Consider the following 26,760-nt stretch of genomic DNA (forward strand, 5'->3'; position numbering starts at 1 on the left):
GTATTTCTGGAATCTTGCAAAACTGGTTTAATTTTATTAGTGTTGCTTGTAGTGTGGTATGGTATTACCTGTGGACTCTCCAACAAATTCCAAAGGCACACGGAGTTCTACAGTTGTATCTGGGTACTTATAATGGAGGGGTTTTTGTGTAACTGAAATCTTGCTGTAGTTAGTCTTCCCAAGTGTTGGGAAAATACAAAAGGTGTTTATCGTGTTCAAGAAGAATTCAAATAGTTAACAAAAAGTAGATATTTGTTGACATATCTATCCGGTTTTTTTTTAGAACTCCATCAGTGGCGAGAGATATTGATGATAAATCCAGTGATGGCCGTGAACCCTTTATTGACAGCATCAGGGCATCAGAGGATTCCACTGGTTCCCTCACCATTTGAACCTCCAAGTGTGGATAGGTATTTCTCTTCAATACGATATTCCAGTCAAAGGAGAAAATGGATATTATGAAGGTTTCAAATGCTGTTAACCCCAGTGTTGTTTTATTGTCTAATGTTATTTCAGGGAACTGTGGTGCAGTAAATCTGCCGACCACATCTTCAGCAAACTTCTCATCACTTCCCCTTTGAGGCCTGCTTGACATCCTCACTCAGCAAATAGCTAACGAGCACTTTCTATGTGACAGGCATTGCATAGGTGCAAACGTGGATGTAGTCTGCTAGGGCTGCGGTAGCAAAATACCACAGACTGGGTGGCTTAATTTTATTTCTCACAGCTCTGGAGGCTGAAAGTCCTAGATCAAGGTACTGGCAGGTTCTGTTTCTCCTGAGGCTTCTCTCCTTGGCTTGCAGACTTGGCTGCCTTTTTCTCTGTGTCTTCACATGCTTTTTTCTCTGTGTGCAAGCACTTCTGGTGTCTCTTCCTCTTCTTATAAGAACACCAGTCCTACTGGGGCCCCACCCATATGACTTCATTTAACTTTAATTACCCCCTTAAAGGCCCTAGCTCCAAAGACAATCACATGGCGGGGCAGGGGTTAGGAATACAATTCAGTCCATAACAATTGGGTATCCTGGATTTCCTGTGATAGAGCAATTCTTTCTTTGCAATAAAAGTGAAGTTATCCGTATTTTGGTTGCATACTCTGGCAGTTTCCTGTCTTCCCTTCTTTTGAATATATTGATATAGTCTGACGTTCCGAGGAGAAAGAAAAATTCAGTATTTATGCTTGTTCATGGAGCATGAACAATAGAGTTGGACTTCCAGAGACCACTGAAGTTTGGAGAAATAAATTGTCCGCCCAGGTAGTCACTGATCCCAGATGGCAAAACTCAAGCCACAGTATGTTTATCAAATGAGAAAAGAATGTTGTGGTCAAGAATGGAAAATCAGACATTGGTACTGAGTTGATTGGATCTTTTTTTTTTCCCTGACAACCCTAAAACTTCCCTTTTCTGCTTTCTCTGTTGTGTTGGCAGCTGAGTTAGTCCTTCCTTAGTAGAGCCCTTCCTCCTAAGCTTTCTCATCATATTTCTACTTAAGCCAATAGAGACTGCAGGACTTTTGTACTTCATTTTGGGAAGAGATGATAGAATCCCATATGGCAAAAAAAAAAAAAAAAAATCTCACTGCCTATGCAATGGAAATTTTGTACAATTCCATTTTCATTTTACCTAATTTGTATCTTTTTCCCTAGAGATTTATTGCCTCCCACTGTAGCTCCAACTGACCCAAGACAGTTTTGTGTTCCTTCCCAGTTTGGATCCTCTGCTCTACCAAATGCAAATATGCCGAACGTGCTGTCCAGTCGTGTCTACTCAGGTATGAGCAACAGATGGCTCTCGTCTGTGGAGCCGCTGTGAACTGGATTGCTGCATTAAGCTTGCCATCAAATTTACTGCCAGATTTTAGAGGCAAAACTGTATGGTGATTATACTTGTGGTTTCTACAATTACTACCTAGGTTTAAATCATGGTTCCACCACTGTGTAACCAAGTGTAAGTCGCTTAACTCCTCCAACCATCAATTTACTGATGTATAACATGAAAATCTGCAATCACTATCTGTCTTATCTTACACGCAGGAACTGATGAGGTCATGAGGAGATGAGGTCTGAGAGTTAAAGGCCCTGGGGCAGCTTACATATGGCCTGATAGGTCATAGTGAGGACCTGCCTTTTATTCTGGGGAAGAGGGAAAGCTTTTGAGGAGTTTGAGCAAAGGAATGACATGGTCTGACTTACATTTTACCAGGATCACTCTGGCTGCTGTGTTGGGGACAAACTTGATAGGATTAAAGTTCTGGAGTTAAACTGATGGGAGTTAATGGGCTATTAGAATAGTCAAAAGATTATGATGGATTGGCCCTGCGTGGTGACAGTAGGAGTAGTAAGAAGTGGCTGGATTCTGTAAATACTTTGAAGGTAGAAACAACAAGATTTTCTCAGAGTTTAGATATGAGATGTAAAAAGAGGAGAGGTGTTAAGGATGACATCAAAAATTTTGGCTGAGAAATGGGAAAGATGGAGTTGCTCTTCATTGAGTTGAGGAAGACCATGAAAGCAAGAGTTCTTGGGGTGGGAGAGATATCATAGGCATTTGAGGTGCCTAATAGACAATCAATGGGGGATGTCTGGAAGGCAGCTGAAGTCCAGGGAGGACTTCTGGAGACAACCTGGAGATATAATTTTGAAAGTCATCGGGATATATGAGACTAGATGAGATCATCCATAGAGTGAGTTAAAAGGATGGGTTAGAAGTTAAAAGGATGATCCCTGGGACATACCAACAGGGTCCAGAAGATGAACAGAGATATAGAAAAAGCAACCACTGAGGTGGGAGGAAACCCAGGAGAGGCCAGAGGCCTGGAAACCAAGGGAAGAAAGTGTTTTAAGGAAAGAGTGAGCAACTGTGTCAAGTATGCCACTCAAAGATCAAGTAAGATGAGGACCAAGAATATATGATTAGATATAGCTTTGTGGAGGTCATTGATGATCTCGAAAAGAGCAATTTCAGCAGAGTGGTGTCAGTAAAAACATGAGTGTAGGGGCTCAAGAGGGAATAAGAGGTGATAATTTCCTCACAATATTGAAGATCAGATTGATGCATCTTATCTCCCCAAAACTATATTCAGTGAGTTTCTGTTTGTCCCTGCTCCCCAATTCCAGCAACTCTTAATATTGAGTTAGCCGAAAAGTTCATTCGAGTTTTCCATGTTACAGGAAAACCCAAATGAACTTTTTGACCAACCCACTAGATATGAACAATGTGAGTGAAAAGCCTGAGACAGAAGGAAATATGATTGGTGCCAGGGCCAGTGAAGACAACGGCCTGCCTGGATTTAGGCATGTTGTCCGCCACAGTGCATGTGGCTCCACTTCGATGAGATTGAGCAGGGGCCAGGTCTGAAACTAGACACGCCCACTGGAGTGTGACAGGCCCATCAGCTGAACCTGGATGGTAGCCCCAGCTGGCAGCAAGAACCCGGTAAATCTATAGCTCGAAGTTACAGGCAGCAATTAAGCAGACCAGTGAAATAGCTGCATTGCTGACTCAGAAAGAGCTTCTTAGTGATGAAGAATCCAGAAACTGCCAATAGTTGGATACAAACAGGCAGGCTGACAACCTGTCCCAGGAACAGAGGTCAGTCTCCCACCTCAAGGCTGACATGTAAGAGAGTAAGCAAGGGCAAAGTAGGGCCTCAGTCCTATAGAAACTGAGCTACTAAGTAAGTTAGCAAAATAGGAATTAAGACAGGGATCTGTTTCAAAACTTGGGATGTTAGGTAGGGAGTGGATTATTACAACAGGACTAGCACTAAGTTTGATGTCAACTATTTGGGAAAGAGAAAGAAACTTGAAATAGGTTTGATGAGTCCACATTTCATAGGGTGCTAAAATCCAGGTAATGAGAATTGTGCCCTCTACACTGGTCTTCTCACATGGACATTCTCTGCACCCTTGGGCATTACCCCATGGGTTGGCAGTCTTATGCATGCCAGCTGTCTCAAGGAGAATATCTCAAAGGCCCTCAACTATAAAAGCATGGAGCTTTAGAGTCAGAAGGATTTTTAGAGGTCGTGTCATCTAACCTCTGAATTTTACAACTGAGAGAGAATCTCATAAAAATAGATATAGTATGGTGTATTTCAAGATAGGTTATTATTAATAGGAGTTTAACGAGCTCTGCTAGCTTGGTACAAGGCAAGTATAAAAGCAGTTCTAGCCTTCATGATACCTGTTGGGGAGAACAGATTTACACATGTAAAACTATCATTGAACAAAACTCTGTGTAATAAGTATAATTTGTGCATCTGTTATTGTTATAGTGTGGTCTGTAGACCTATGCTGGTCTGAGAAGTGTTTGTACAAATAAATGCATAAACAGAGAGTAAGGCTTAGAAAATTTCACAGCAACTTGACAGGGTAATTTTATGTCTATTAATCTAATCATTTTAAATTGTGCTTGTACTTGTTCTTGCTTTCATTTCAATTTTCTAAAATGTCATTTTATGTATTTTTTGAAAGTATTGGTCCATGATGGGTTGGAAATTTTAAAAGAAAAAAATAGTCCTTCACCAAGGGATGGTTTGAGAAGCAGCAGCATAGACTCTAAGTGCATTAGGAGTCCAGAGAAAGAAAAAATCAATATAAGCATGAAGTTACCAGGCAAGAATAGAGCCTTGAATTCTGACGATGCTGTCATTATCTTAAGACATATTCGAAGGTTGACACAAGAATGTAATTGCTGTTCAACTCCATTGAAATTGTTTTGTAAAAAGTATTTTCCTCAGCTACACCCAAAAGTCCACGTAGAGAACTTCATATTTTATCCACCTAAATCACTGTATTTATTTCCAGGGATTTCAGTGCATAAAGAAGCACTTAGTTACTTTTTTTTTTAAGGTCAGCTAATTCTTTTCTTCCAAAAAAAAAAGTTATCAATATTTACTTAAAAAACAAGCGATCAAGAGATCCACAGTTAATTTCATCTTTTTCCTTTTGAAGTATGGTAGGGAAACATTGCCAGTCATGAGACCCATACTTAAAGGAAAAAAATTATCTGGGGAATTCCCTGGCAGTCCAGTGGTTTGAACTCGGTGCTTTCACTGCCAGGGCCCTGGGGTCAATCCCTGGTCAGGGAAATAAGATCCTGCAAGCCACAAGGCGCAGCCATAAAAAAGAAAAAAATTATCTGGTGTTATCATGCCATCACCAAAGTGACTCTGAGATTCTGAACAGCCATGAACTGATACCATTTCCAACACTGTGCTCAGGTGGTGGTGGTTTGCAGATACTGTTTTAAATCATTATATTTTCTTTTATTATTTTCAAGTGGATATTGTTAATTTGTCTGTGGGGTGGGATGGTGGTTTTCTTGTTTAAGGTTGGGACATTTTGCCACCCGAATCCATAAAGGCAATGGCTAGAAGGAATGAAATGATTCAAAGGCAGCATACTGCCAGGTAATGTAACAATGTTGTTTTATTTTCTATTCATTCACTTGTTTGTTTATTCATTTGTTATATATATACTTTTCTATATATTCATTTATTGTATTTGTGTATTGTTTTTGTATATATTGTTATATTTGTGTATATGTATTCACTGATTATATATATATATATATATATATATATATATATATATACACACACACTGATTACTTTCAAAAAGTATTCCAGGAATATTACAAAAAGAAACATATACAAACATGTACACAGGTTGTTTAAGGATAAAAACAAGATTAGAAATTACACAGTGAAGCTAAGTCTACAGATCACAGTAGCTTGTCAATGTCTCATAATTAAAATGCCTAGCTGTGATTCCTTTGAAATTCATACTGGCATTTCTGTCTTAAATGACTTCAGTTCTGCCCAAAGATAGGAGCCAAGCTTGCCAATCCCACTTCAAACTATGCCATTAGAGCCCAGACAGCCCCATGTCAACCTAAAAGTGGCCTTCAACAACCAGGAGAAAGAAACACACAGCAATGATGACTAGGGTATTGCTGTGGGCAAGAGAAAGCATCAGTCAACTTTTTCATTGCTGAACATTAAGGGGTCCAGGTGATGACCAATAAGCAAAGTAAAGTAAGCAAAAACACCAGCAAGTCTTCCCCCCTCCTCCCTTCCCCCACCCTTACCACTGGCATTAATTTTAACAGTTGAGACTTCTGTGTTTCTTGAGTGTCACTAAAATTGTACTGTTAAGGTTTAAAAACTTCTTCCCAAAACTTTAATTTCTTTGAGGGTTAATCTCTGGCAAGAAACTACGCTGTGCTGCATTCTCCCCATCCCTGCTAAGATTGCCATATCCATTAGAGACAACGCTCTAAAGACTGGCCTTGGACTTCCATTGTGAGATTCAGCCAAACCCTTCACCTCTAATCTTACTCCAAACTCTCCTTCCCAGTGGCTCTCTGGGGGATTCGTGTTTACACCTAACAGACTTCAGATAAGTAGCATAAGGACTCACAAGAAAAGCAGAGGTGCTACAATAGGGAAGGCAGAGGGCCATTAAAATGATATTTCTAATGGTTCTCTTGGGTTTATAAAATATATTGTTTTGTTTTTAGGATGGAAATGGAAATGCATGCCATTTACCAACAAAGGAGAACAGCAAAAGTTAATTGCAAGGGCCTAGCAGGCCTAGGGATACCATTCCTCTGTGGCTTCAGTATCCCAGCTGGCCCAGCCACCAACCATGGCAGGAGCGTGCTCCCTGCCAGTGACCTGCGTGCTCACAGAAGCGCCCTGAGAAAGCTTCAGGGAAACCCCATGCTAGTGGCAACTGGTCCGCGCTTTCTAGACAGCTGGGGGCAGAAATGTCGTCGTCTCAGGAGAGGTACAGGGAATCAGAAAGTTCTAGACAGTGACACTGAGAGTTCTAAAAGTCGAGTAGAAGAAAAGTCCCTAGGCCAAACCCATGCAATTCCCTGTGAAGAGAATGAGTATGCAAAAGACCCAGAAACAGACACTCTCAACAACCACAAGTTGGGTGAAACCAAAGAAAAGCCATCTACAGCTCTTGCTCACACCTTTGGAGAGCTGGAGCGCAGCCATAGAAAACCCTGGGGAGCTCGTGGCACTCCCCTGGAAGAAAAGGCCTGGGACAATGGGAAAGAGAAGGCTTCAGAGCAGGTTTTGGCAGCCTGTGGTGAAAAGAATGGGGTTTACGCTCCAGTTCCTCGACCATCTCTGCCAGGTAGGTGTCCAGGGGCTAATCCTCATGAACCGCAGGTCATCAAGTCCCTGAAGTTATTACATAGTGAGCTGTAACCACTGTGTTTCTTTTTATCCTCCTTTTCCTTAATCCTACTTAGAATTAGCTCCTCTCGAAACATTTATTACATTAGTTCCAATCAGCCATAGCAGTGCAATGTATCTCTGTTTATATATTGCTATATAGAGAATTTTCAGCAAAGGCTAGGAAGGTAAATATGAGGAAGGATGGGAAAGCCTACCAGAATTTTTAATTAAAATTTTATTTTAATTTAATCTAATCTCTTCAACACAAAACAGAGGGGCTTCTTGCTTAAAAGTATGAATTCAATCTCCCCTGTATTTAAGTGTAGAAAAAATAAACAATTAAACAGAAGCTCTTTCAGTGCTCACTACTGCTATGATACTCTCTAACCTAAAACTATTAACACACTACCCCCCGCCCCAAAAAGACACACTGAATAGTTTTCAAGAACTTCTTTAGGTAAAAAATATTTTAAAACTGGAACTTCTTTAGATAAAGATATTTTAAAACACAGGGATTTGGGTATGTGTAATCTACCCACCATACCAACTGCTTCCGTGACAAAATAGTAATTTGCCATTTTGATGAAGATGTAGCTAAATTCTCACATGGCTTAGAGAGCGTGATGAATCATGTAACATCATAGAACATGGTAGTATTAATCTGGAGAATGAAATCCACAGGGTATTTCTATTGGAATCTGAGAGAAGCTGGAACTTTGTTTTTATTTATGATAAGGTTGTCATTAAAGATCCTTTAGAGGAAGAAAAGAAAGGAGGTAGCTAAGCTTTTTTAGAAATCATCTCAGTAACTCTATCTTTGAAGGGGGTTACTTGTAGATCTATGTAAAGGGACTGCTCTATGGTAATAGAACATGAGGAAATTAATGTAACGATACATAAAACTGTACTCTTAGCTTCCCCCTTTCCCTTTTCCCACAAAATAATTTTCTTTCTGTTTTGAAGGAACACATGTGCTTCTTACAATCAAGGAAAATCTATCTTTGGATGAAGATATTCAGAAATGGACCGTGAATGACGTGTACAACTTCGTTAGTGGCCTTCCAGGTTGTTCAGACTATGCTCAGGTAATGCAACATTTAAGTATTTTCTTAGAAGTTAGACACTTTGAAATATAATTCCTTCATAATGAGTTCTGTCGAACTTGATTTTGACCCCAGAGAGCATTCGTAATAATCTCTCCCTTTGTATGTCATTGGCTCCCCTGGAACAGAAGCCTCTGATTGGTGGAGCTTGGGTCATGGGCCCACACCCCAGCCTCGGGGGAGGCTGGAAAAGCCAGTGTCTGGCTTTAGTTTCTGTCCCATCAAGGCTCCTGAGATATGGAATTCTCCCAAAATTAGGAGGTTCAGAAGCCAAACATCCAAGAAGAATGAGAGATATCTACTATATTCCCTACTCATCCATTTAGCAAACATTTGGAGGCATGTACTTCTGTATCAGAAGTTTTAGGCTATTCATCATACATAACAGAAATATATACTTTATTCTAAAAAGGACAAGAAGGAAATACATCTGAAAAGTAGGAAATTGACTATTTTAGAATTCCATTGTTATGCTGGGGCAATATATAAAAATGCCTACACACATAATTTAATCTGGTAGATAAATACTATTTTTTAAATTATAATGAACTATCAGGACAGTTGAAAAGTAAAACTAGCCTCACTTATATGGGAAAATTGGAGATAAAAATGGTGGGTTGCCAAGTTTTTGAAGTTTATGTCAGTGCTACATTTTCATGCATATAGTTTACTTTTTCAAGTGATTTAATAACACAATTCCAAGCAACAATGTGCCTACTAAATCTGGTATCACTATCTTTGGTTTATATTTTAAAGTAAAAGAAAGCAAGAAAAGGACATTATGATTTAACTACATCATAATTAACTGATGTTAGAGATAATTTTTTTCGGATCTCATTTTGTGATATTTTCTTCAGTGTAATGCTGTTAATTTATTTTTTAATTTTCATTTCTTCCTTCCTTCCTTCCTTCCTTTCTTCCTTCCTTTCTTTCTTTCTTTCTTTTCCTTTCTCTTTTTCTTCCTTTGTTCTTTTTATTGGACCAATGGAAAAGTCATATAGAGTAGTGATTAAGAGTATGGCTTATGAAACCAGAAAGTACAAGTTCAAATCCTGGCTTTTCCACTTTCTGGACATGTGACCTAGGACGAATTGCCTCCCTCCTTGGTGTCTCAGTTTTTTCGTCTGTAAAATGAGGATAATAGTATAATACATTTTCAAAGGATTGTTGTAAGCATAAATGAGTGCCTGGCACTCAGTAGATTCTAATTTCATCATTACCTCAGAGGCTTCTAGAGAAAGCAGAATCTCAAGTTACTTATGAGGCAAGTTGTATTCTTCACGTCACCTACTTTGTCTTTTTGCATACCTGCTAAAAAATTTGTTCTATTTTTTCCTATTCAATGAGTATAACCTTATTATTTTATCACTAGTCATTAACCATGAGTAAGTCACTTTTTAAATGTATCTACGCCACTTTTCAAGTGGTACAATGAAGTTACCAAATCCTGATAACCAGAAAGAAGCAACCCCGTGTATAACGAACATTTGATTACTGACTTCTGATGGATTGAATCTGTTTGAACTCACTATTTTTAATCAGTCAGTGATTCACAGTCATAAAAATAGTTTATAATAACCACTCTAGTAATAAATAATGTTACATTCATTTCATACTTTATAATCCCAAATGTCCCCTTATGGGTATAAAGAAGTCACATAAACACGAAGACCCCAAACTTTGCTGACTCATTATCTCTTACCAACAGGATGTGGGTGCTTCCTTCCCTACCCCAAGAAGTGGTACAGTTATTTCTAGGTGTTTCTCAAATGTGTTTAGGATCAAGTCCTGCTCTTGTTTCCTCACTAAAGTCAGTTCCCCTCCTAGCAATTGCTGGTGACCTCAACAGCAAGGATGTCACTACTCTGCTGGGCATGACCAGGCTGTGCTCAATGACGGTGTTCTGTACAGAAATGGGGAGAACGCCCCTGGATGCAGCTGGGGGCCATCTGAGCGCAGCAAGCTCTGAAGCAGCACTGCTTGTGCACAACTCTCACAGGGACCCTTGTCTGCAATGTGCCATCCGCTTTTACTCACAGCCCCTGGGACTACTCAGGGCCACACCCCCTGTCCCCTTCTCTGTCCTCTTCTTCCTCACCTCTGCCTTAGGTGCAGCAGCCTCCAACCACCCACCTTCTGCAGGTAGAGAAAGGAAATTCAGGAAAAAATAACTGCAGTGAAAACCCAAAGCCCCTTGCAAACGAAATCTTTTTTTATTATTATTATTTATTTATTTATTTTTATATTTATGGCTGTGTTGGGTCTTCGTTTCTGTGCGAGGGCTTTCTCCATTTGCGGCAAGTGGGGGCCACTCTTCTTCGCGGTGCGCGGGCCTCTCACTATCGCGGCCTCTCTTGTTGCGGAGCACAGGCTCCAGACGCGCAGGCTCAGCAATTGTGGCTCACGGGCCCAGTTGCTCCGCGGCATGCGGGATCCTCCCAGACCAGGGCTCGAACCCGTGTCCCCTGCATTGGCAGGCAGATTCTCAACCACTGCGCCACCTGGGAAGCCCGAGAAAATTTTTTTTAAGAACAAAAATAACTGCAGTGAAAACCCAAAGCCCCTTGCAAACAGAATCTTTTAAATAGATGTGAAGAGAGGATGGGTGGTTCAGCCATTTAGGGACATCCAGGATACCCTGTAACACATTTTTTGTGTTCAAAGTCAATGTCTAGTTCAAATAAGTCAGCAGTTAAAGTATTCTCTCTAAAAATAACTGAAATTATTAAAAATACATGCATATTTATATCATGCACTTGGCCCAAACTGCTCTCATGAGAATAAAGTGAGGATATCTTCTGAGTGACAGAGGCATGTTCTGCATCTTTGCCTCAGGCCCAGGGTCCATCCACCATGACTGAAGGTTAGTCCCTCATGCATTTCAGGCCCTGGGTGCCAACCTACCTTTGTGTGAAAATTTATCTCTGTGATTTCTCCTTCTTTGGATGCTCTCTCATGGTCCCTTCACTGCTCACTGGAATCCCTACAAAGGAAAGAGAAATTAGGTAAATTTTCTACCATAAATATAGGTAACTATTTTCATCAGCACTCCTTTTTCTGATTGGCAGTGGGGTTAAGCAGGGGAAATTCTGGATCAGAATCATGAACTATACATTATTTTACAAGTTCTCTAACAGGCAAGCTATGCTTTTTGGCAACTCAAACTTTTCTATGTTGGTTCTCTCATTTATAAAAAATCATAGTAATAGCGCCTACTCTTTATTGGCAGCAGACTGTGTGCCAGGCACAGTACTAAGTAAATTATTTAGATTGTCTTTTAAATTTAATCTACACCATACTTCTGCAAAGGAGATATTAACTCTATTTTGCAGCTGAGTAAAGCTGAACTTCAAGGTGGCTAGAGGACTGCTTAAAAAAACGTGCGTGTGACTACAAATCTAGCTCTTTCCGTTATAATTACTCTACATTGAGGATATCGGGCCATATGATTTTCAGCCAAGGGTACCTGGGGCCCTAGGAATTCTCAAAGGTGGTAGAAGGTATGCTTAAGTTATTCAAGATATTTCAAAACAACAAACAACCTAAGAAATATCATACATTTCCCCAATATAAGGCTACATAGACTAACCCAAACTGTCCACTTTTCTGCTTTGGCCCAAATTAAGTTATTTATATTAGCCATTCTACAATTTGATCAGTTAAAATGGGAAAAGAAATAATTACTTAATAAATATAGTTTGTAAATAACTAAAATCTGTTAGAACACAAAGTTCCTGGTACAGAAGTTTCCCAAGAAGAATCTAATTTTCTGCTGGTCCTGAGGCATGCCCTCCAAGGCATGGAACACACAGTGGAAATGGGACAAATATGGTTCCTCTTCTCACAGAGCTTGTAGTCCAGAATAGGGGCACCGTAAGGGATTCCACATCAGCGTGACCATGCTGGAGAGGGCAGCTACAGGGCATGGTAGGAACACATAGGAGGGCCTTACGGTTTCCTAGAGGAAGAGGCATCGAAAGTGAGACCTGACAGTGAGGAGTTTACCACCTGAGGGGGAACAAGGTGAGAGGGAGGCAAAGGAGGAATTTCCAGGTGAGGACCAGAAGCCAGAGAGAACTGAACATGGTTGGGATTTGAGAATAATTTTTAGTGGCCAGAGGGCCAGGGCCAAGGTGAGGATGGCAGGATAGGGGACTGAAGAGGGAGAAGGGGCCAGGCCACAGAGACTTGAAGGATTGTGACTTCATCCCAGAAACAGTCTAGGTTTTAAGGAGGAGTGGCATGCTTAGCTTTATGTTTCAGAAAGGTCGCTCAAGTTGCTTTTATGAAAATAGGTTAAAAGAGGCAAGACTAGTGGGGAAGCCTTCTTGGATGAACAATAATGGAGTTGGATCCAGGGTAGAAGCAGTGGGGTGGACAGATAAGAATTCTACCTAAGAGGCAGAATTGGCACGATTCAGCTTCTAAGTTAAAGATATACACTAGGGAGCCTTCAGTATACAGAGACACTCACTGAAGCCAAGAAAGAGACTGAGATGAATCCGGAAGACCAAAGAGGACCTGGGTCAGAAGCCTAAGGGACTCGAACACATAAGGATGGACAAAGAAACAGTAGTCACAAAGGTGACAGCAAAAGAGAGGGCAGAGGGTACCCAGGAAGGAGAAGCCTCAGGAAGGCAAGGCAAGTGCATTTTCTTGAAGGAGTAGTCAACAATGTCAAATGCAGCCAGGAGTGTAAGAAATAAGAGGACTGAAAAATATCTACATGTTTGATAGAATCACCAGGGACCCAGAGGAGAGCAGGTTTAATGGACTTGTGAGGGTGGAAGTCAGACTCCTTGAGACTGAGGAATGACTGGGAAGTAAGAACATGGAAACAGGGAGCGTCAAAACTCTTGAGAAATTGGGCTGTGAAGGGGATGAGAGACCTGGGGCAGGATATAGAGATGGAGTGAGGAAGTGTTTCTGCGTTTTCATCATTATTGCTTGTATAATGATGGTGGAGACTTGCTTAAATTCCACTGGGAAAGAGCCAGCCAAAGAGAAGAGACTGACGATCAGACAGGGGAGTATCTATTGTGTGGGGCCTGGAGGTGGGAAGGGTGCAGACACTTAGCCTATGTGGAGAGAGTGCCTTTAAAGAGTGAGGGACCACTCTCCCCCTGTATCAGTACAGAGGAAGAAAATGTAAGCTTTTAGGTTGGTTTGGGCAGAATTAGAGGAAGTTCTTATCTACTGGTTTGTTTGTTTGTTTTAATTAGGAAGTTACATGATATGCTGAAAATGAGGGGAGATTCTGTGGGGTCTAAAGGTTGAGTGTGAAGAAAGCTTGAAATAGAAAGAAAAGAAAGCTCATCAATGTATGTAAGATTGCCAGGCAGTTTGAAGTTGGAGACCATAACGTTACAGTACTACCAGTCAGCCTAGTTTTTTCTGCCCATCTCCTTATCTGCCTGGAAACTTTGTCCACCAGCAGCCTTCCTAGTTTCTGGAAGAATGGAAGGCATGGTGACATCCACTACACAATCAGAACAAATATGTCCAGCGTGACAGCTCTCATCTGAGTTTTCCTCTTCTCCCTTTACCTCTCATCTAAGGCAGTGGACAGAGGCACTGAGTCTGTAAATGTGAGAGTCTGAAATTTGCCTGAAATGGTTTTTACCCACATCCCTTCACTCATACTGTTTGTCCATTCGTTGATTTGTCCAGCAAGGATTATTGCATATCTTCTGTCATGGGCCAGGCACTGCATTACAGGTACATTGGTGAGTAAAACATGGGCTTGCCCGCAAATAATAACTATTCCAGGTTGGAATTGCATTCTGTATACAGAGAATTACAGTGTACTCCAAGGGTTGTTAAAGAGTACAAACAACATGCTATTGGAGCACAGAAAAGAGGGTAACTGAAAATAAGAAATGTTATGATTCTTTGTGTCATCCTCAAGCAGTCTTAATGTTTCCTCCAAAGCTAAAAATCTATATATAAAACAAGGTCTTAAAAAAAAGACATTTAAACAAAGCTGACATCTTTTGTGTTTAATAAGGTGTTTAAAGATCATGCAATTGATGGAGAAACTTTGCCATTACTCACAGAGGGGCATCTTCGAAGCACTATGGGCTTAAAGCTGGGGCCGGCACTAAAGATCCAATCGCAGGTAGGGTGATTTTTCATAACTAAACGTGTTAATGGTATGAAGCTTAAGAGAAATATGTTACCTTTATCTTGTTGTAACATTAACAATACCTATTTAACCTCTTTATTAAGCTTTTTCCCTCTGTGGCTGGGGACATGATAGAAGTGAGGGAACCTGAAAACTTTGGACGTGGCATTGGTACACATTCCTAGTTTTGGTTGGGAAGGCACAAAGCAGTGGTGTGCTGGCCAGTGTTTAACAACCTGCTGTCTTTAAAAATGAACCCCGATTCGTAGCATTTGTCAATTTCTGTGGTGTCAATACTCCCACCATTCAGCGTCACTGAATACAGAATTGGGAAGAGATGCACCGCAGCTCCCCATTTCAGACTATCTTCACCATGTGGATAGCACAAGTGTAAACAACCTCAAGAGCAGAGATAATAATAAACAATTATAGTAAAATAAGTAGGTAAAAATAATTAAGTGATAAGTTTGGGGCATTTAATACTTTAGTTTGCAATATAATATATCTAATTGTAACTTTATATAATTTAATTTTTAATAATGGCATTTTTAGCAATCAGCTTGTAAATTTCCTAAAAATATAACAATTGGTCTCAAGAGCTGGAACAAGCCAGCTCCAGAGCACCGCTTCTCATCACCACCTCCACTGCTTCATTCTGGTCTAAGGCACTATCTTCTCTCGTTGGATTACTGCATTAGCCTTCTAACTCTTCTCCCTGCTCTGCCCTTGCCCACCCAGAGCCTGTTCACACAGCAGTAAAGAATGATTCTTCTAATACATGAGACACATCATGTCACTCTTCTGCTCAAATGTCTGCAGTAGCTCCCCATTTCTTTCAAAGTCCAAGTCAGAGTCCTATATTATTTGCACTCCTCCCCACCCATCACCACCCTTGCCTTCCTGACCTCATCTTCTAAGTCTCTCCCTGCCAGTTACTGCTTTTGTCAACTCACCTCTGGATGCTGTTTGAACATCTAGACAGGTTCCACCTTCACACTGTTCCCTATGCCTGCAATGCTCTTCCCCCAACATCCTCATGCTTTGCTCCCTCATCTCCTTCATCTTTGCTCCACCATACCATCTCAGTGAGGTTTGCTTGGTTCACCTTACTTAACATTGCACATGGCCCAGCCCCCATACAGACTACTGCTATCCCTTTTTCTGGTCTTCTCCTTTTCCCCATAGCACCCATCACGTTCAATCACACGATATAATTTATTTATTTGTTATATTTATATTTATTTTTGATTTCCCTCTGCCCCCACTAGAATGTAAGCTCCATTAGAGCAGAGGTCTTTATCTATTTTGTTGACAGATATAACCTTAGAACATGCAAAACCCATAATAGGTCAATAGTTATTTGTTGAAAGAGTGAGTTTCCTAAAAGTCAAACCAAGAAGGCTCAACTAATTCTTTCAGAATTTATACAGTACTTTACTTATTCACAATACATGCTTAGACCAGGAGCTGAGTTTTCAGAATGTCCTTCAAAAACCTTTTTTTTTCCTAAACTTTTCAGGGTAAAGAAGTTCTTTATTTCTAATGCAAATACTTCAGTATTTCCATTGATGTTCTTTTTTTCAACTTATTTTGGAATAACTTTAGATACAGAAAAGTTGCCAAGATAGTACAGAGAATTCACCTAGCTTTTCCTAATGTTAACATAATACATAACAGGGCACATTTGTCAAAACTAAGAAATTAACATTGGTACAATATAATATTCACTTTTAAATGATTTATTTTTCTTTAGTGAGGATACTATACCTCTTGGAATACTTACAATAACACTGCAGTTTTTTCTCAAATCTGATTTTCTTTGGCTTTGGTTTATCACTTCCGTTGCACTTTTTGTTCTGCTTTGTCCTTACAATGTGGCCAACCCCAAGTCATTCTTAATCTTCTCCTCACTTGCTGTTAGCATTCTTATGCTCCTATCTGATATATATAAGTGCTTCCATGCAGCCCAGCTGAGCTATTATATCCCAGGCCCCATCTGCCAGCATAACAGGACAGGACTCCCACAGAAGCTGGGGGTGGGGGGGAGGTGGAGGGGGAAGGTCCAGCTGATGCCAGATGTTCAACCAAGCAGAACAGTTGTAGAGTCCTTGGGATTGGGAATTTCCAGGGGTCCAATTGAAGCAGGAAAATTGGAAGGTTCTGAGTAACATCTGAAAGTCCCAGAAGGTGAGCAGGCAGGAATCCTTCAGTGGATAACAAAATCTCAATCTCCAAAATGGGAATCAAGGGCAAAATTCCATTACAGCAAGAACTGCTAAGAAGAAGGAAACCTACCCTCCAGAACAGAAACGTAGAAGGTAGGCCTGGACTGAGCACACAAGGAAAGGAGTAGGAGAAGAAAAAGTTACTGGAATTTGAGAAAGATATTATTGGAATGGAGGGAGCTGGGGGTTTGAGCTGTAACAATGTGAACAATATAGAAATCTCCTGGGTCCCACTCGGCATCAGGTTTGTGTAGGAGCCCACTGGTTAGTACTAGTACATAAGGCAGCGCAGCCTTATTTATGTCTCAGCACTAAGCCCACTGAAGGCCAGTTGTGTGCTAAGGTTCTAAAGAATTCCAGCCAGCCTCACCTGGAGAAGGATGGGCTGGGTGTTGGTGTCTGTGGGAACCCTTGTGGGACCATTGGGAAAGGAAGAGCTAGAGTGAACTCAGAGTGAAATAATTGTGTGTGCACATGAACCACAGCAGAACCAAGAACAGGAACTGGTAAGCTCCTACCACCTTGATATCCAGTTTTACAATGTAAACACTATGATTCTAAAAGAAAAAGCCCACCACATCCTAGAATTGTGTCCTTCTAGATGTCCCATGCCTGAAATTACCTCAGCCTCCCTGCCACCTGTGGCTTAGCAGAGTACGCTGAGTTATTGAAAGAATTCATAGATTTAATTACTATATTTTGTCTTCTAAGGTATCTCAGCATATGGAAAGTATATTCTACAAGAAAAGTCTTTCACTTCCTACCCACACGAAACAAGCATTCGATCAACCAACAGATACAAACCCTCTTTTGGATTTTAATTCCTGGAGTGATACACTGGACGTTCCTTGTTCCCAGGATATGATCATTCCTAAAAGAACTGAGCGAGATACTATGAGAAATTAAAACCCTCACGGAGCAAGAGCAGTCTTAATCGGTTTTCTGAAAAGTCCGGGATATTCTGAAGGGTGTGCGGGGGTTTCCCAGGACCAGATGGCGGCTCAGAGGGAGAGGAAGCCCACCCTCCTGAGCTCTCTGGGAGGAGGCCTTGCCCAGGCTTCCCGAAGCGACCTCATCACAGAGCGGCTGGAGGCGTATCCTTGGAAGCAAATGCTAAATGAAGGATAGAATTTGCAAACATCTAATTTGTATGTATAAAGAGGTCTATTTATTTATTTTTTCCTTCCAGTTTTATTGAGATACTATTGACATAACAGCACTGCATAAGTTTCAGGTGTACCACATAATGATATGACTTAAATACATCATGAAACAGCTATCACAGTAAGTTTAGTGAATATCCGTCATCTCTTATAGATACAAAATGAAAGAAACAAAGTTTTTCCTTGTGATGAGAACTCTTAGGATTTACTCACTTAACAGCTTTCATATATAACGTACAGCAGTGTTCATTCTATTTATCATGTGGTACATTGCATCCCTAGTACTTATTTATCTTACAGCTGGAAGTTTGTACCCTTTGATGACCTTCATTAAAGAGGTCTGTTTCTGATTTTCAAAAATAAAAAAGCTATAGTTGGATGTTTCCACGAGGATATCTGTGCAGAAGCCAGAAGAGCTGACACTGAAAAACAGAGCTCCTAACCTGTCTTCACTGGCTTCCCATCCCCCAGCCCAGAGAGAGACAGAGGCAACCCAGTGGAGCCAGAAGGAGGAAGAGGAGAAAGTGAAGTACGAAATAGAGAAGCAGAGGAGCTGAGCACAAGGCCCCGCCTTTTCTCATTGCAGGCTTTCAGCCTGAAGGAAGCTGGAGAAAGGAACGGGCAGAAGCTCTAACCTTAAAGTTCAGACTTCGACTGTTACTCAGCATTTTCCTTCTGATATGAAACCATGTTATGGCTAAAAACAGCTGGAGGACTCCTTATGGCCTGAGAGGGAGAGGAAAGGGCATAGTGACCACCTCCTATTTCACCCGAGAGGTGGGGAAGAGTTACCTCCTCAAAGCAGTACTGAACTGGCAAGATCGAGGGGAGACGATGACAGCAGCTTTCTGCTCGTACCCCGTGGAATCCCACTCTTTCAACTTCACATTTAACAGAAAGACTGTGAAAGGATCCGCAGGAAGCTGATAAGCGTTCGCTCAAGGAGGGCATTGGGTGACAGCGGTGTGAGGGAGACTTCTTACTATATACCCTCTGGTACATTTTAAATTTTTAACTATGAGAACGTATTTTCTGTTTTTAAAATTTATATTTAAAATAAACAAACTGAGACTTCCCTGGTGGTCCAGTGGTTAAGACTCTGAGCTTCCACTGCAGGGGGCACGGGTTCAATCCCTGGTCAGGGAACTAAGATCCCCCATGCCGTGGGGTGCAGCCAAAAAAATAGAAAAAATAAAATAAAAATATAAACTGTGGTAGGCAGCTTCTAAGATGGACGCCAATTACCCCTGCTTCCTGGTGTTCATACCTTGTGTGATTCCCCTCCCCTTTGGGGTGGGCTGCAGTTACGACTCCTTTCTAAGGGATAGAAGATGGAAGACATGACGGGGTGTCACTTCTGTGGCTTCTGTCTCAGGTCCTTTCTCTCATTCTCTTTGGATTGCTCGCTCTGGAGGAAGCCAGCTTTTCTATGTCTCCAGGCGGACCTGTGTGACTGAACTTGGCAGTAGATCTTCTGAGGCCTGCCAATAGCCATGTGACTCTTCCCCAAGTCAAGCCTTGAGATGACTACCAGCTCCTGCCCACAGCTTGATGGCAGCCTTGTGGCTGACCCTGAGCCAGAGGCCCCCAGCTAAGCCGCTCCTAGGTTCCTGACCCACAGAAACTGGGGGATGATAAGTACGTGTTGTTTCCAGCCACTAATGGAATAATTTGTTTTGTAGCCATAGATTCCTAAAACAAACAAACAAATTGCATTGATAAACATAGATAGCGTGCTTCCCGTGTTCACTTTTTGATTTGGAAGATGGGCTTTTGAAGTCATTTCCCCACAAGCCATGCTAATTTAGTGGATCTTTGCTTTCTTTCATTTTTAATGTGAAAGCAACAGGGTTTTTTCCTAACATAAAATTATATTATACTATCAAACATGCTTGTGGACCAAAGAGGGAGTATTGGTAACTTTGAGGGGAGAGAAAGAGAGCGAGAGAAAGGCCCAGAGAGAGAAATAATCCTTTCAAATTTCAAAATTTTAAGAACTATTTTGTCACATGACCTTTCACCTGCTGTAATTCCCAGCATATAAAAGTTTCACAGGGTGCCAAACGTGAGTTAACGGATGTTATGGTGCGGGATAAAAAGAAAGTTTAATTAATACTTTTAGTGGCAAAGGGATCATGGGATTCAATCCATATGATGGCTTTTGAATTTCTTTTCCCTACTAAATGAGTCAGTTGAGTTGGTAACTGATTCACTCGAACAGATGTGTCTCAATGTTGCTCTAAGGAAAATGCTCTTATGCCATCCTGGCATGTACTATCACCAAAAAAAGCACTGTGCTTAATTTTAGAACCATGCATAGAAAGAGAACCACGTAAAGGAGGCTCTCCCCAGCTCTCAGCACTCTTCTTTGGAAGAAAAGGAGACTGAAGTTGCTTGTCCACACTAAGATTATTCTTTCCAGATTCATGACTCTAGGGTACCTTTTAACAAAAGACCCACTTTAGTAATCAAAATTATTTTGAAGGGTGAAAATTTTTACTCATATTATCATATAGAAATAGTTTTTAACTCTTCTGCAAATTCAACTTTAGTCTTGATTGTACTGTGTACCCTTTGGGAGAATAAAATAAAGAACAGCAAAAACAACAAAATTCTCTCTCATGTTTGAAAAACAATCACAATAAAAATGTGTTTGTTAAATAGGCTCTTCTGACTTATGAAACATTCTGTTTAGACAAGGGGAATAAACATCCATACAATGGAGTACTATGCAACTGTTCCTCTATGGAAGTATTAAACAGCTATTAAAAAGCAATAATAGAATTCAAATATCACCACTTTGCACCCCTAAAAACTAAAGGACCTAAACAGTGATCATAAATGACTATTAACACCACAAAAAGAGAAACAACCAGACATTGTATGCCTCCTCATGGAAGCTTATAAAACTGTTATGAATGTAGCAAAATCCAAACTGGGGGAAACTGTATAGTAGAAATGACCTGATTTTCTTCAACAAATAAATTGCAAGGAAAAACAGAGAAAGGGAAAAGGTAAACCAGTAGATCAAAAGATACTAAAGATTTAAATCACCCAGATGTAAAAGTTTTAGAAACAGGTGGTGATGATGGTGGTGCTACATTGTGAATGTTATTATTGCCACTGAACCATACACTTAAAATTGGTTAAAATCATAACTTTTATGTTATATATATTTTACCACAATAAATTTTTTAAAGATTCATATCACCAATACAATTATTTGGATGCCTATTGAATACATTGTTTAAAAAAAGAGAAATAATTGGGGAAATTTGAACATGATTGGTGATATTCACTTCTATTAAAGAATTATTGTCTGTTTTTTAGATGCAATAATAGTGACTTTTTTATTGTGGTAAGAACATTTAACGCGAAATCTTTCCTCTTAACAAATATTTATGTGCACGATACCATATGGTTAAGGCACAATGTTGTGTAGCAGATTTCTAGAACTTAGTCATCTTACCTAAGTTTTTTTTTTTTGAGTTCTTATCTCTTAGAGATGTATACTGAAATATGTACAGATAAAATGATATATATTGGATCTGGGATTTGATTTTACCTGACCTACAATCTAATAAATTATCCACTTATTATTTTATGAAGCCTGGCAGAATACTCAAGACCCTTGGGTCAGAGACAAAGAACTTTATCACTCATGACACAATAAGCAGCACAAACATCAGCATATCTGTGTTGGTTCCCCTTGCTCTCTGTGCCACCGGGGTAACACAGATGGACGGCTGCACATGCAGTGGGTTGCTTCACAGCTGTGGAACAGCTGTGTTCGGGGAACTCACTAGTCTTATCGCAAACAGTAAGAGCAAGAGCAAAGACCTACTCTTTGTCCAGGGGTGGTAGTGGAGGGTGGAGGGGTGGGGAGGAGATGTTACCTCATAAAGTTACTGAGTACACAATCAACCTTGAGAAATGGGCCTGGTAAAAGCAGTCAGGGCCTTGCCATCTTGGTCCATCCAGCAAGATCTGTAGGAACATAAGAGGCCCAAAGAAGAGTATCTCGGGCTTCCCTGGTGGCGCAGTGGTTGAGAATCTGCCTGCCAATGCAGGGAACACGGGTTCGAGCCCTGGTCTGGGAAGATCCCACATGCCACAGAGCAACTGGGCCCGTGAGCCACAACTACTGAGCCTGCGCGTCTGGAGCCTGTGCTCCGCAACAAGAGAGGTCGTGATAGTGAGAGGCCCGCGCACCGCGATGAAGAGTGGCCCCCGCTCGCCGCAACTGGAGAAAGCCCTCGCACAGAAACGAAGACCCAACATAACCCCCAAAAATTAAATAAATAAATAAATAAATTTATAAAAAAAAAAAAGAGTATCTCTCCCAACAATATCATGACATGAATTTGCTTCAAAAAATCCATTGAGAAATGAGGGTTTGGTAAGTCAGTGGGAGTATAGTGAAACAAGTTTGGCCCTGAGTTGATACTTGTTGAAGCTGGGTTGTGAGTATATATGAGTATATAAGGTCCACTGTACTATTCACTGTTTTTTTGTATATGTTTGAACTTTTCCACAATAAAAGTTTTTAAAAAATCTGTTTACTAAAGAGTTATCTTATACAATATGTATGGATTTCAATATTTTTTAATAAAATAGAATATGCAAAAATACATATTTGTTATTTTTAATTTATGGAATATTTTGTTCTGCCCAATAATACTAAAAATATACTTCAAGCAAATGCCATTCCTCATTATGGTAAATATATACATTGTCATCTCATTACAAATATATGAAAGGTCTGTTTTATAGAGAGTTGTAGTCAATTTACTGTACTTTTCCAGCCTGTCCTCTGCCAAATGAATGTCTCTTCACATAAGCCAACAACATGAGGTCCAAGGTCTTTCGATGTATCTGCGAAGAATCCTGAGATGTCATTGTGCAGCTGTGAAAAGTTAATCTCCCCAGAAAAGGTAAGAGTTCACTTGAACATCATTGGGTGCCATTTTGAAAAAAATCTGAATGCTTTTAGGTTGTGCATATATATATTTTTAAACTAAACTTCTAATGTATTTCACCACTACCACCCTCATTCCCTAAGGAATGGCTCATTCCCTAAGGGGTGGATTTTATTTTGCTAGTTAGAGTGACAAAAAGTTTACTGATTGTTTAATTGAATTAGATGATTATTTCTTTCATTTTGCTAAGAAGTTATTCTCATCAAGTAAAACAAAAGCAGGGACTTCCCTGGTGGCACAGTGGTTAAGAATCCGCCTGCCAATGCAGGGGACACGGGTTCGAGCCCTGGTCCAGGAAGATCCCACATGTTGCAGAACAACTAAGCCCGTGCACCACAACTACTGAGCCTGCGTACCACAGCTGAAGCCCGCACACCTAGAGCCCATGCTCTGCAACAAGAGAAGCCACTGCATGGACCTAAAGTCTGTCATATAGAGTGAAGTCAGAAAGAGAAAAACAAATACTGTATGCTAACACATATATATGGAATCTAAAAAAAAAAGAGAGAAAAAAAATGGTTCTCATGAACCTAGGGGCAGGACAGGAATAAAGACGCAGACGTAGAGAATGGACTTGAGAACATGGGGAAGGGTAAGCTGGGACGAATTGAGAGAGTAGCACTGACATACATACACTACCAAATGTAAAATAGATAGCTAGTGGAAAGCAGCTGCATAGCACAGGGAGATCAGCTGGGTGCTTTGTGACCACCTAGAGGGCTGGGATAAGGAGGGTGGGAGGGAGACGCAAGAGAGAGGGGATATGGGGATATATGTATACATAAAGCTGATTCAGTTTGTTATACAGCAGAAACACAACATTGTAAATCAATTATGCTCCAATAAAGATGTTAAAAAAAAAAAAGCCACCGCAATGAGAAGACCGTGCACCACAACCAAGAGTAACCCCCGCTCGCTGCAACTAGAGGAAGCCCGTGTGCAGCAACGAAGACCCAACGCAGCCAAAAATCAATAAATACATACATAAATTTATAAAAAACAAAAAACCAAAAGCAAGGATCTCAAATACCTTGTTACTGTAAACAAATTGATCACCTTTTGTCTTAGTTCAGGCTGCTATAATAAAATACTGTAGACTGGGTGGCCTATAAACAACAGAAGTGTATTTCTCACAGTTCTGGAAGCTGGAAATCCAAGATCAGGGTGCCAGCACGGTCAGGTTATGGCGAGAGTCCTCTTCCAGGTTGCACACTGCTGACCTCTCGTTGTATCCTCACATGGTAGAACTCAGAAAGCCGGAGCAAACTCTTACGACCCTTCTTAGAAGGGCATTAATCCCATTCTTGAGGGCTCTACCTTCATGACCTCAACACCTCCCAAAGGCCCTGCCTCCTCATACCATCACATTGGGGGTTAGGATTTCAACATGAATTTTGGAGGAACACATTCAGTCTATAACACCTTCACAGGCCCGTTTTCTGTTAGTCTTCTCTCAACATTCTTGGGTTCTTTATGTCTAAAAAATTATTCAGCAATCTCAGATGCCCTTCTGTGTCTTTTTGGGGTAGGGGAAATAGCCAAATTTCTGAACTCTTTTTTCACAGTTCCACTCCTATATAGAGAAGAGCTAATTTCACTTCAAAAAGGATATTTCCCTCCTAATAGGCTGGGCCACAAACTGCCTTGAATCACAGACTAGAAATGCCTTTCAACTGCTCTTTGAATGCTGCAAAATGTCCTGTGGAAGCTAGAAATTTCAGTGCTTTCTATATGGGCCAGGTAGATAATTTGCTGAACGCTCAACTTGTTTTTTGACATTTGTGAGACTAATCCAACCAGTTTTGTGAAGGAAGCACAATATTTGTTGGAGTTATGTCAAATGCAGTGCTGTGTTTTGCCTTGGTAACAGAACTCTGCTGCAGTTTTTTTTTTAACTTTCAAAACAGGTATGATAAGTGTTTATGAAAAGCATTTGTATAATTTAATAAATAGTGGGAAACAGTTCCCTGATATTTTCAAAACTTCAGTTGCAGACCTCTACTATGGCAACATCTTTTTCATACATTTAGGTCCCCAGACACTGAATAAATAGAAACAGCTTCATTCCAAGCTGCAGAAAGAAATTTTGTCCATGTTAGGTTTTTTTTATGAGTTAGATGATCAGGTGGTTCACTGTGTTAATGAGATTGGAGTTATTATTGTAGTCTAATAGTTGGTTTAGAATCCTTTAACACTCAGCTTTTCCTAAATTATCATCTTGGCTCTTTGTGCTTTAACACCAGTGGCTACCACTAAAACCACTCATTTAATTGAGTAAGCAAATAAATATTCACAGCACAGGAATCAGAATGAACCATCCAAAATCTGGTTGTATAGGCTGTATATAAGAAAGATATCAACAATTCCAAAGAATAAATCTATAAAAGGCAACATTTTTAGTACTGGGAGAATATGAAAAAAAGTCTTTATTCCAGGCCTGATGACTGCTCCCATGCTAGAGGCATAAAAAAATCATTATTCACCAGCCTTTGTCTACACTCACCAACTCTTTAGGTAAATCATGTACAGAATAGATTCTAAGCATTGCTTCCCTCACAGAGAACTTTCCAAAGTGAATGGTCTGATTAGGTTACCTCTTTTTTTAAATAAATTTATTTATTTATTTTTGGCTGCACTGGGTCTTTGTTGCTGCGCGCGGGCTTTCTCTAGTTGCGGCGAGCAGGGGCCACCCTTCGTTGCGGTGCGTGGGCTTCTCATCGCGGCAGCCTGTCTTGTTGCGGAGCATGGGCTCTAGGCGCATGGGCTTCAGTAGTTGTGGCATGTGGGCTCAGTAGTTGTGGCACACGGGCCTAGTTGCTCCGCGGCATGTGGGATCTTCCCGGACCAGGGCTCGAACCCAGTCCCCTGCATTGGCAGGCGGACTCTTAACCACTGTGCCACCAGGGAAGCCCTAGGTTACTTCTTATAATTACTATCCCTAAAACACTTGTTAATTCATAAATCAGGGCTTGCTTTTAAAATTTAGGATGAAGAATAACAATAAAATGCAAGCATTCTTGTGAAGACTCACTTTTCATGTTTGAAATCTTTAATTTGAAATAATAGTTTTTTCAATTATTTTAGGGTGGTGTATCAGTTAGGATACTCTGTGATGCAAATGACAGAAAACCCAATTCACACTGGCTTAAACTATAAAAAGGAGCTTGTTGGATCTTGTAACTAAAAAGTCTAAATGTTCGGCTTCAGGTGAGGCTTATCCAGTGGTTCAAATGATGTCACCAAGGATCCAGTTTCTCTTTTTGCTGCCTTCCTTTGATTCCAATGTTAAGTTCTACAGAAGTGCCTTCTGAGCAGTTCCAGGGCCTCTTCTCCTGATAGTGAAATGCCTCTAGCAGTCAAGACCTAATATTCTTAAATCACAGGATAGAAAGGAAGAGCATGTCTCTTCTAATAGATTCAAACTCCTGGGAGTCACTCAGTTTCATTGATTCCTTTGGCTCCTGTGCCCAATACCTATGAGCTGGATACAGATTGGTTCATCCCTAAAGCCTGAATTTGTACGTATATTTTAGCTCCTTAATTTTGTTTTTCATTTGTAATATCTCATCTCACTCTTTTGGGTATTAGCCCCTTGAAAGCAACTATGGAATCTAAATTTCTTGCACTATTTCAAAGTACCCACAACAATGAATGCTCAACAAATGGAACTGAATTATATGTAGCAGTGATCATAATGATCATTCTTTTATTTATGCACTGTCTCTAGCGTCCCAAAGTACTTTGTAAAAAATATGTTAGAGTCACAGGATGACGAATGTTCTCCATTGGGAGTAGGAGGAAAGATAAGTTAGAGTGTTTGTTTATTCCTTGGGTTACTTTCCTGCAAGTCTGCTTTCCTCATAAAGCCCACAGCTCCTGTCAGGCAGCCCTCTCTAGAAACAACAGCTATGGCCCTTCCTAAGTTCTGGATTGTGGCAAACTAGCCCCTCCTCTTGTCATTTCAGG

General features: G+C 40.5%; 1 protein-coding gene across 1 annotated transcript; it reads left to right on the top strand.

The window, feature by feature from the left end:
* The first annotated feature begins 324 nt into the window (after positions 1 to 324).
* SAMD7 (sterile alpha motif domain containing 7) lies at positions 325 to 17,558 on the top strand. The gene is made up of 7 exons (XM_007197533.2): positions 325 to 410; positions 1,649 to 1,773; positions 5,337 to 5,415; positions 6,528 to 7,156; positions 8,164 to 8,285; positions 14,311 to 14,421; positions 17,364 to 17,558. Exons 1-7 carry the CDS (start codon positions 325 to 327, stop codon positions 17,556 to 17,558), a joined length of 1,347 nt encoding a protein of 448 aa, XP_007197595.2.
* Positions 17,559 to 26,760: the final 9,202 nt, after the last annotated feature.

The sequence above is a fragment of the Balaenoptera acutorostrata genome, chromosome 4 (assembly GCF_949987535.1).
Source record: "Balaenoptera acutorostrata chromosome 4, mBalAcu1.1, whole genome shotgun sequence".
Taxonomy (NCBI): Eukaryota; Metazoa; Chordata; class Mammalia; order Artiodactyla; family Balaenopteridae; genus Balaenoptera; species Balaenoptera acutorostrata.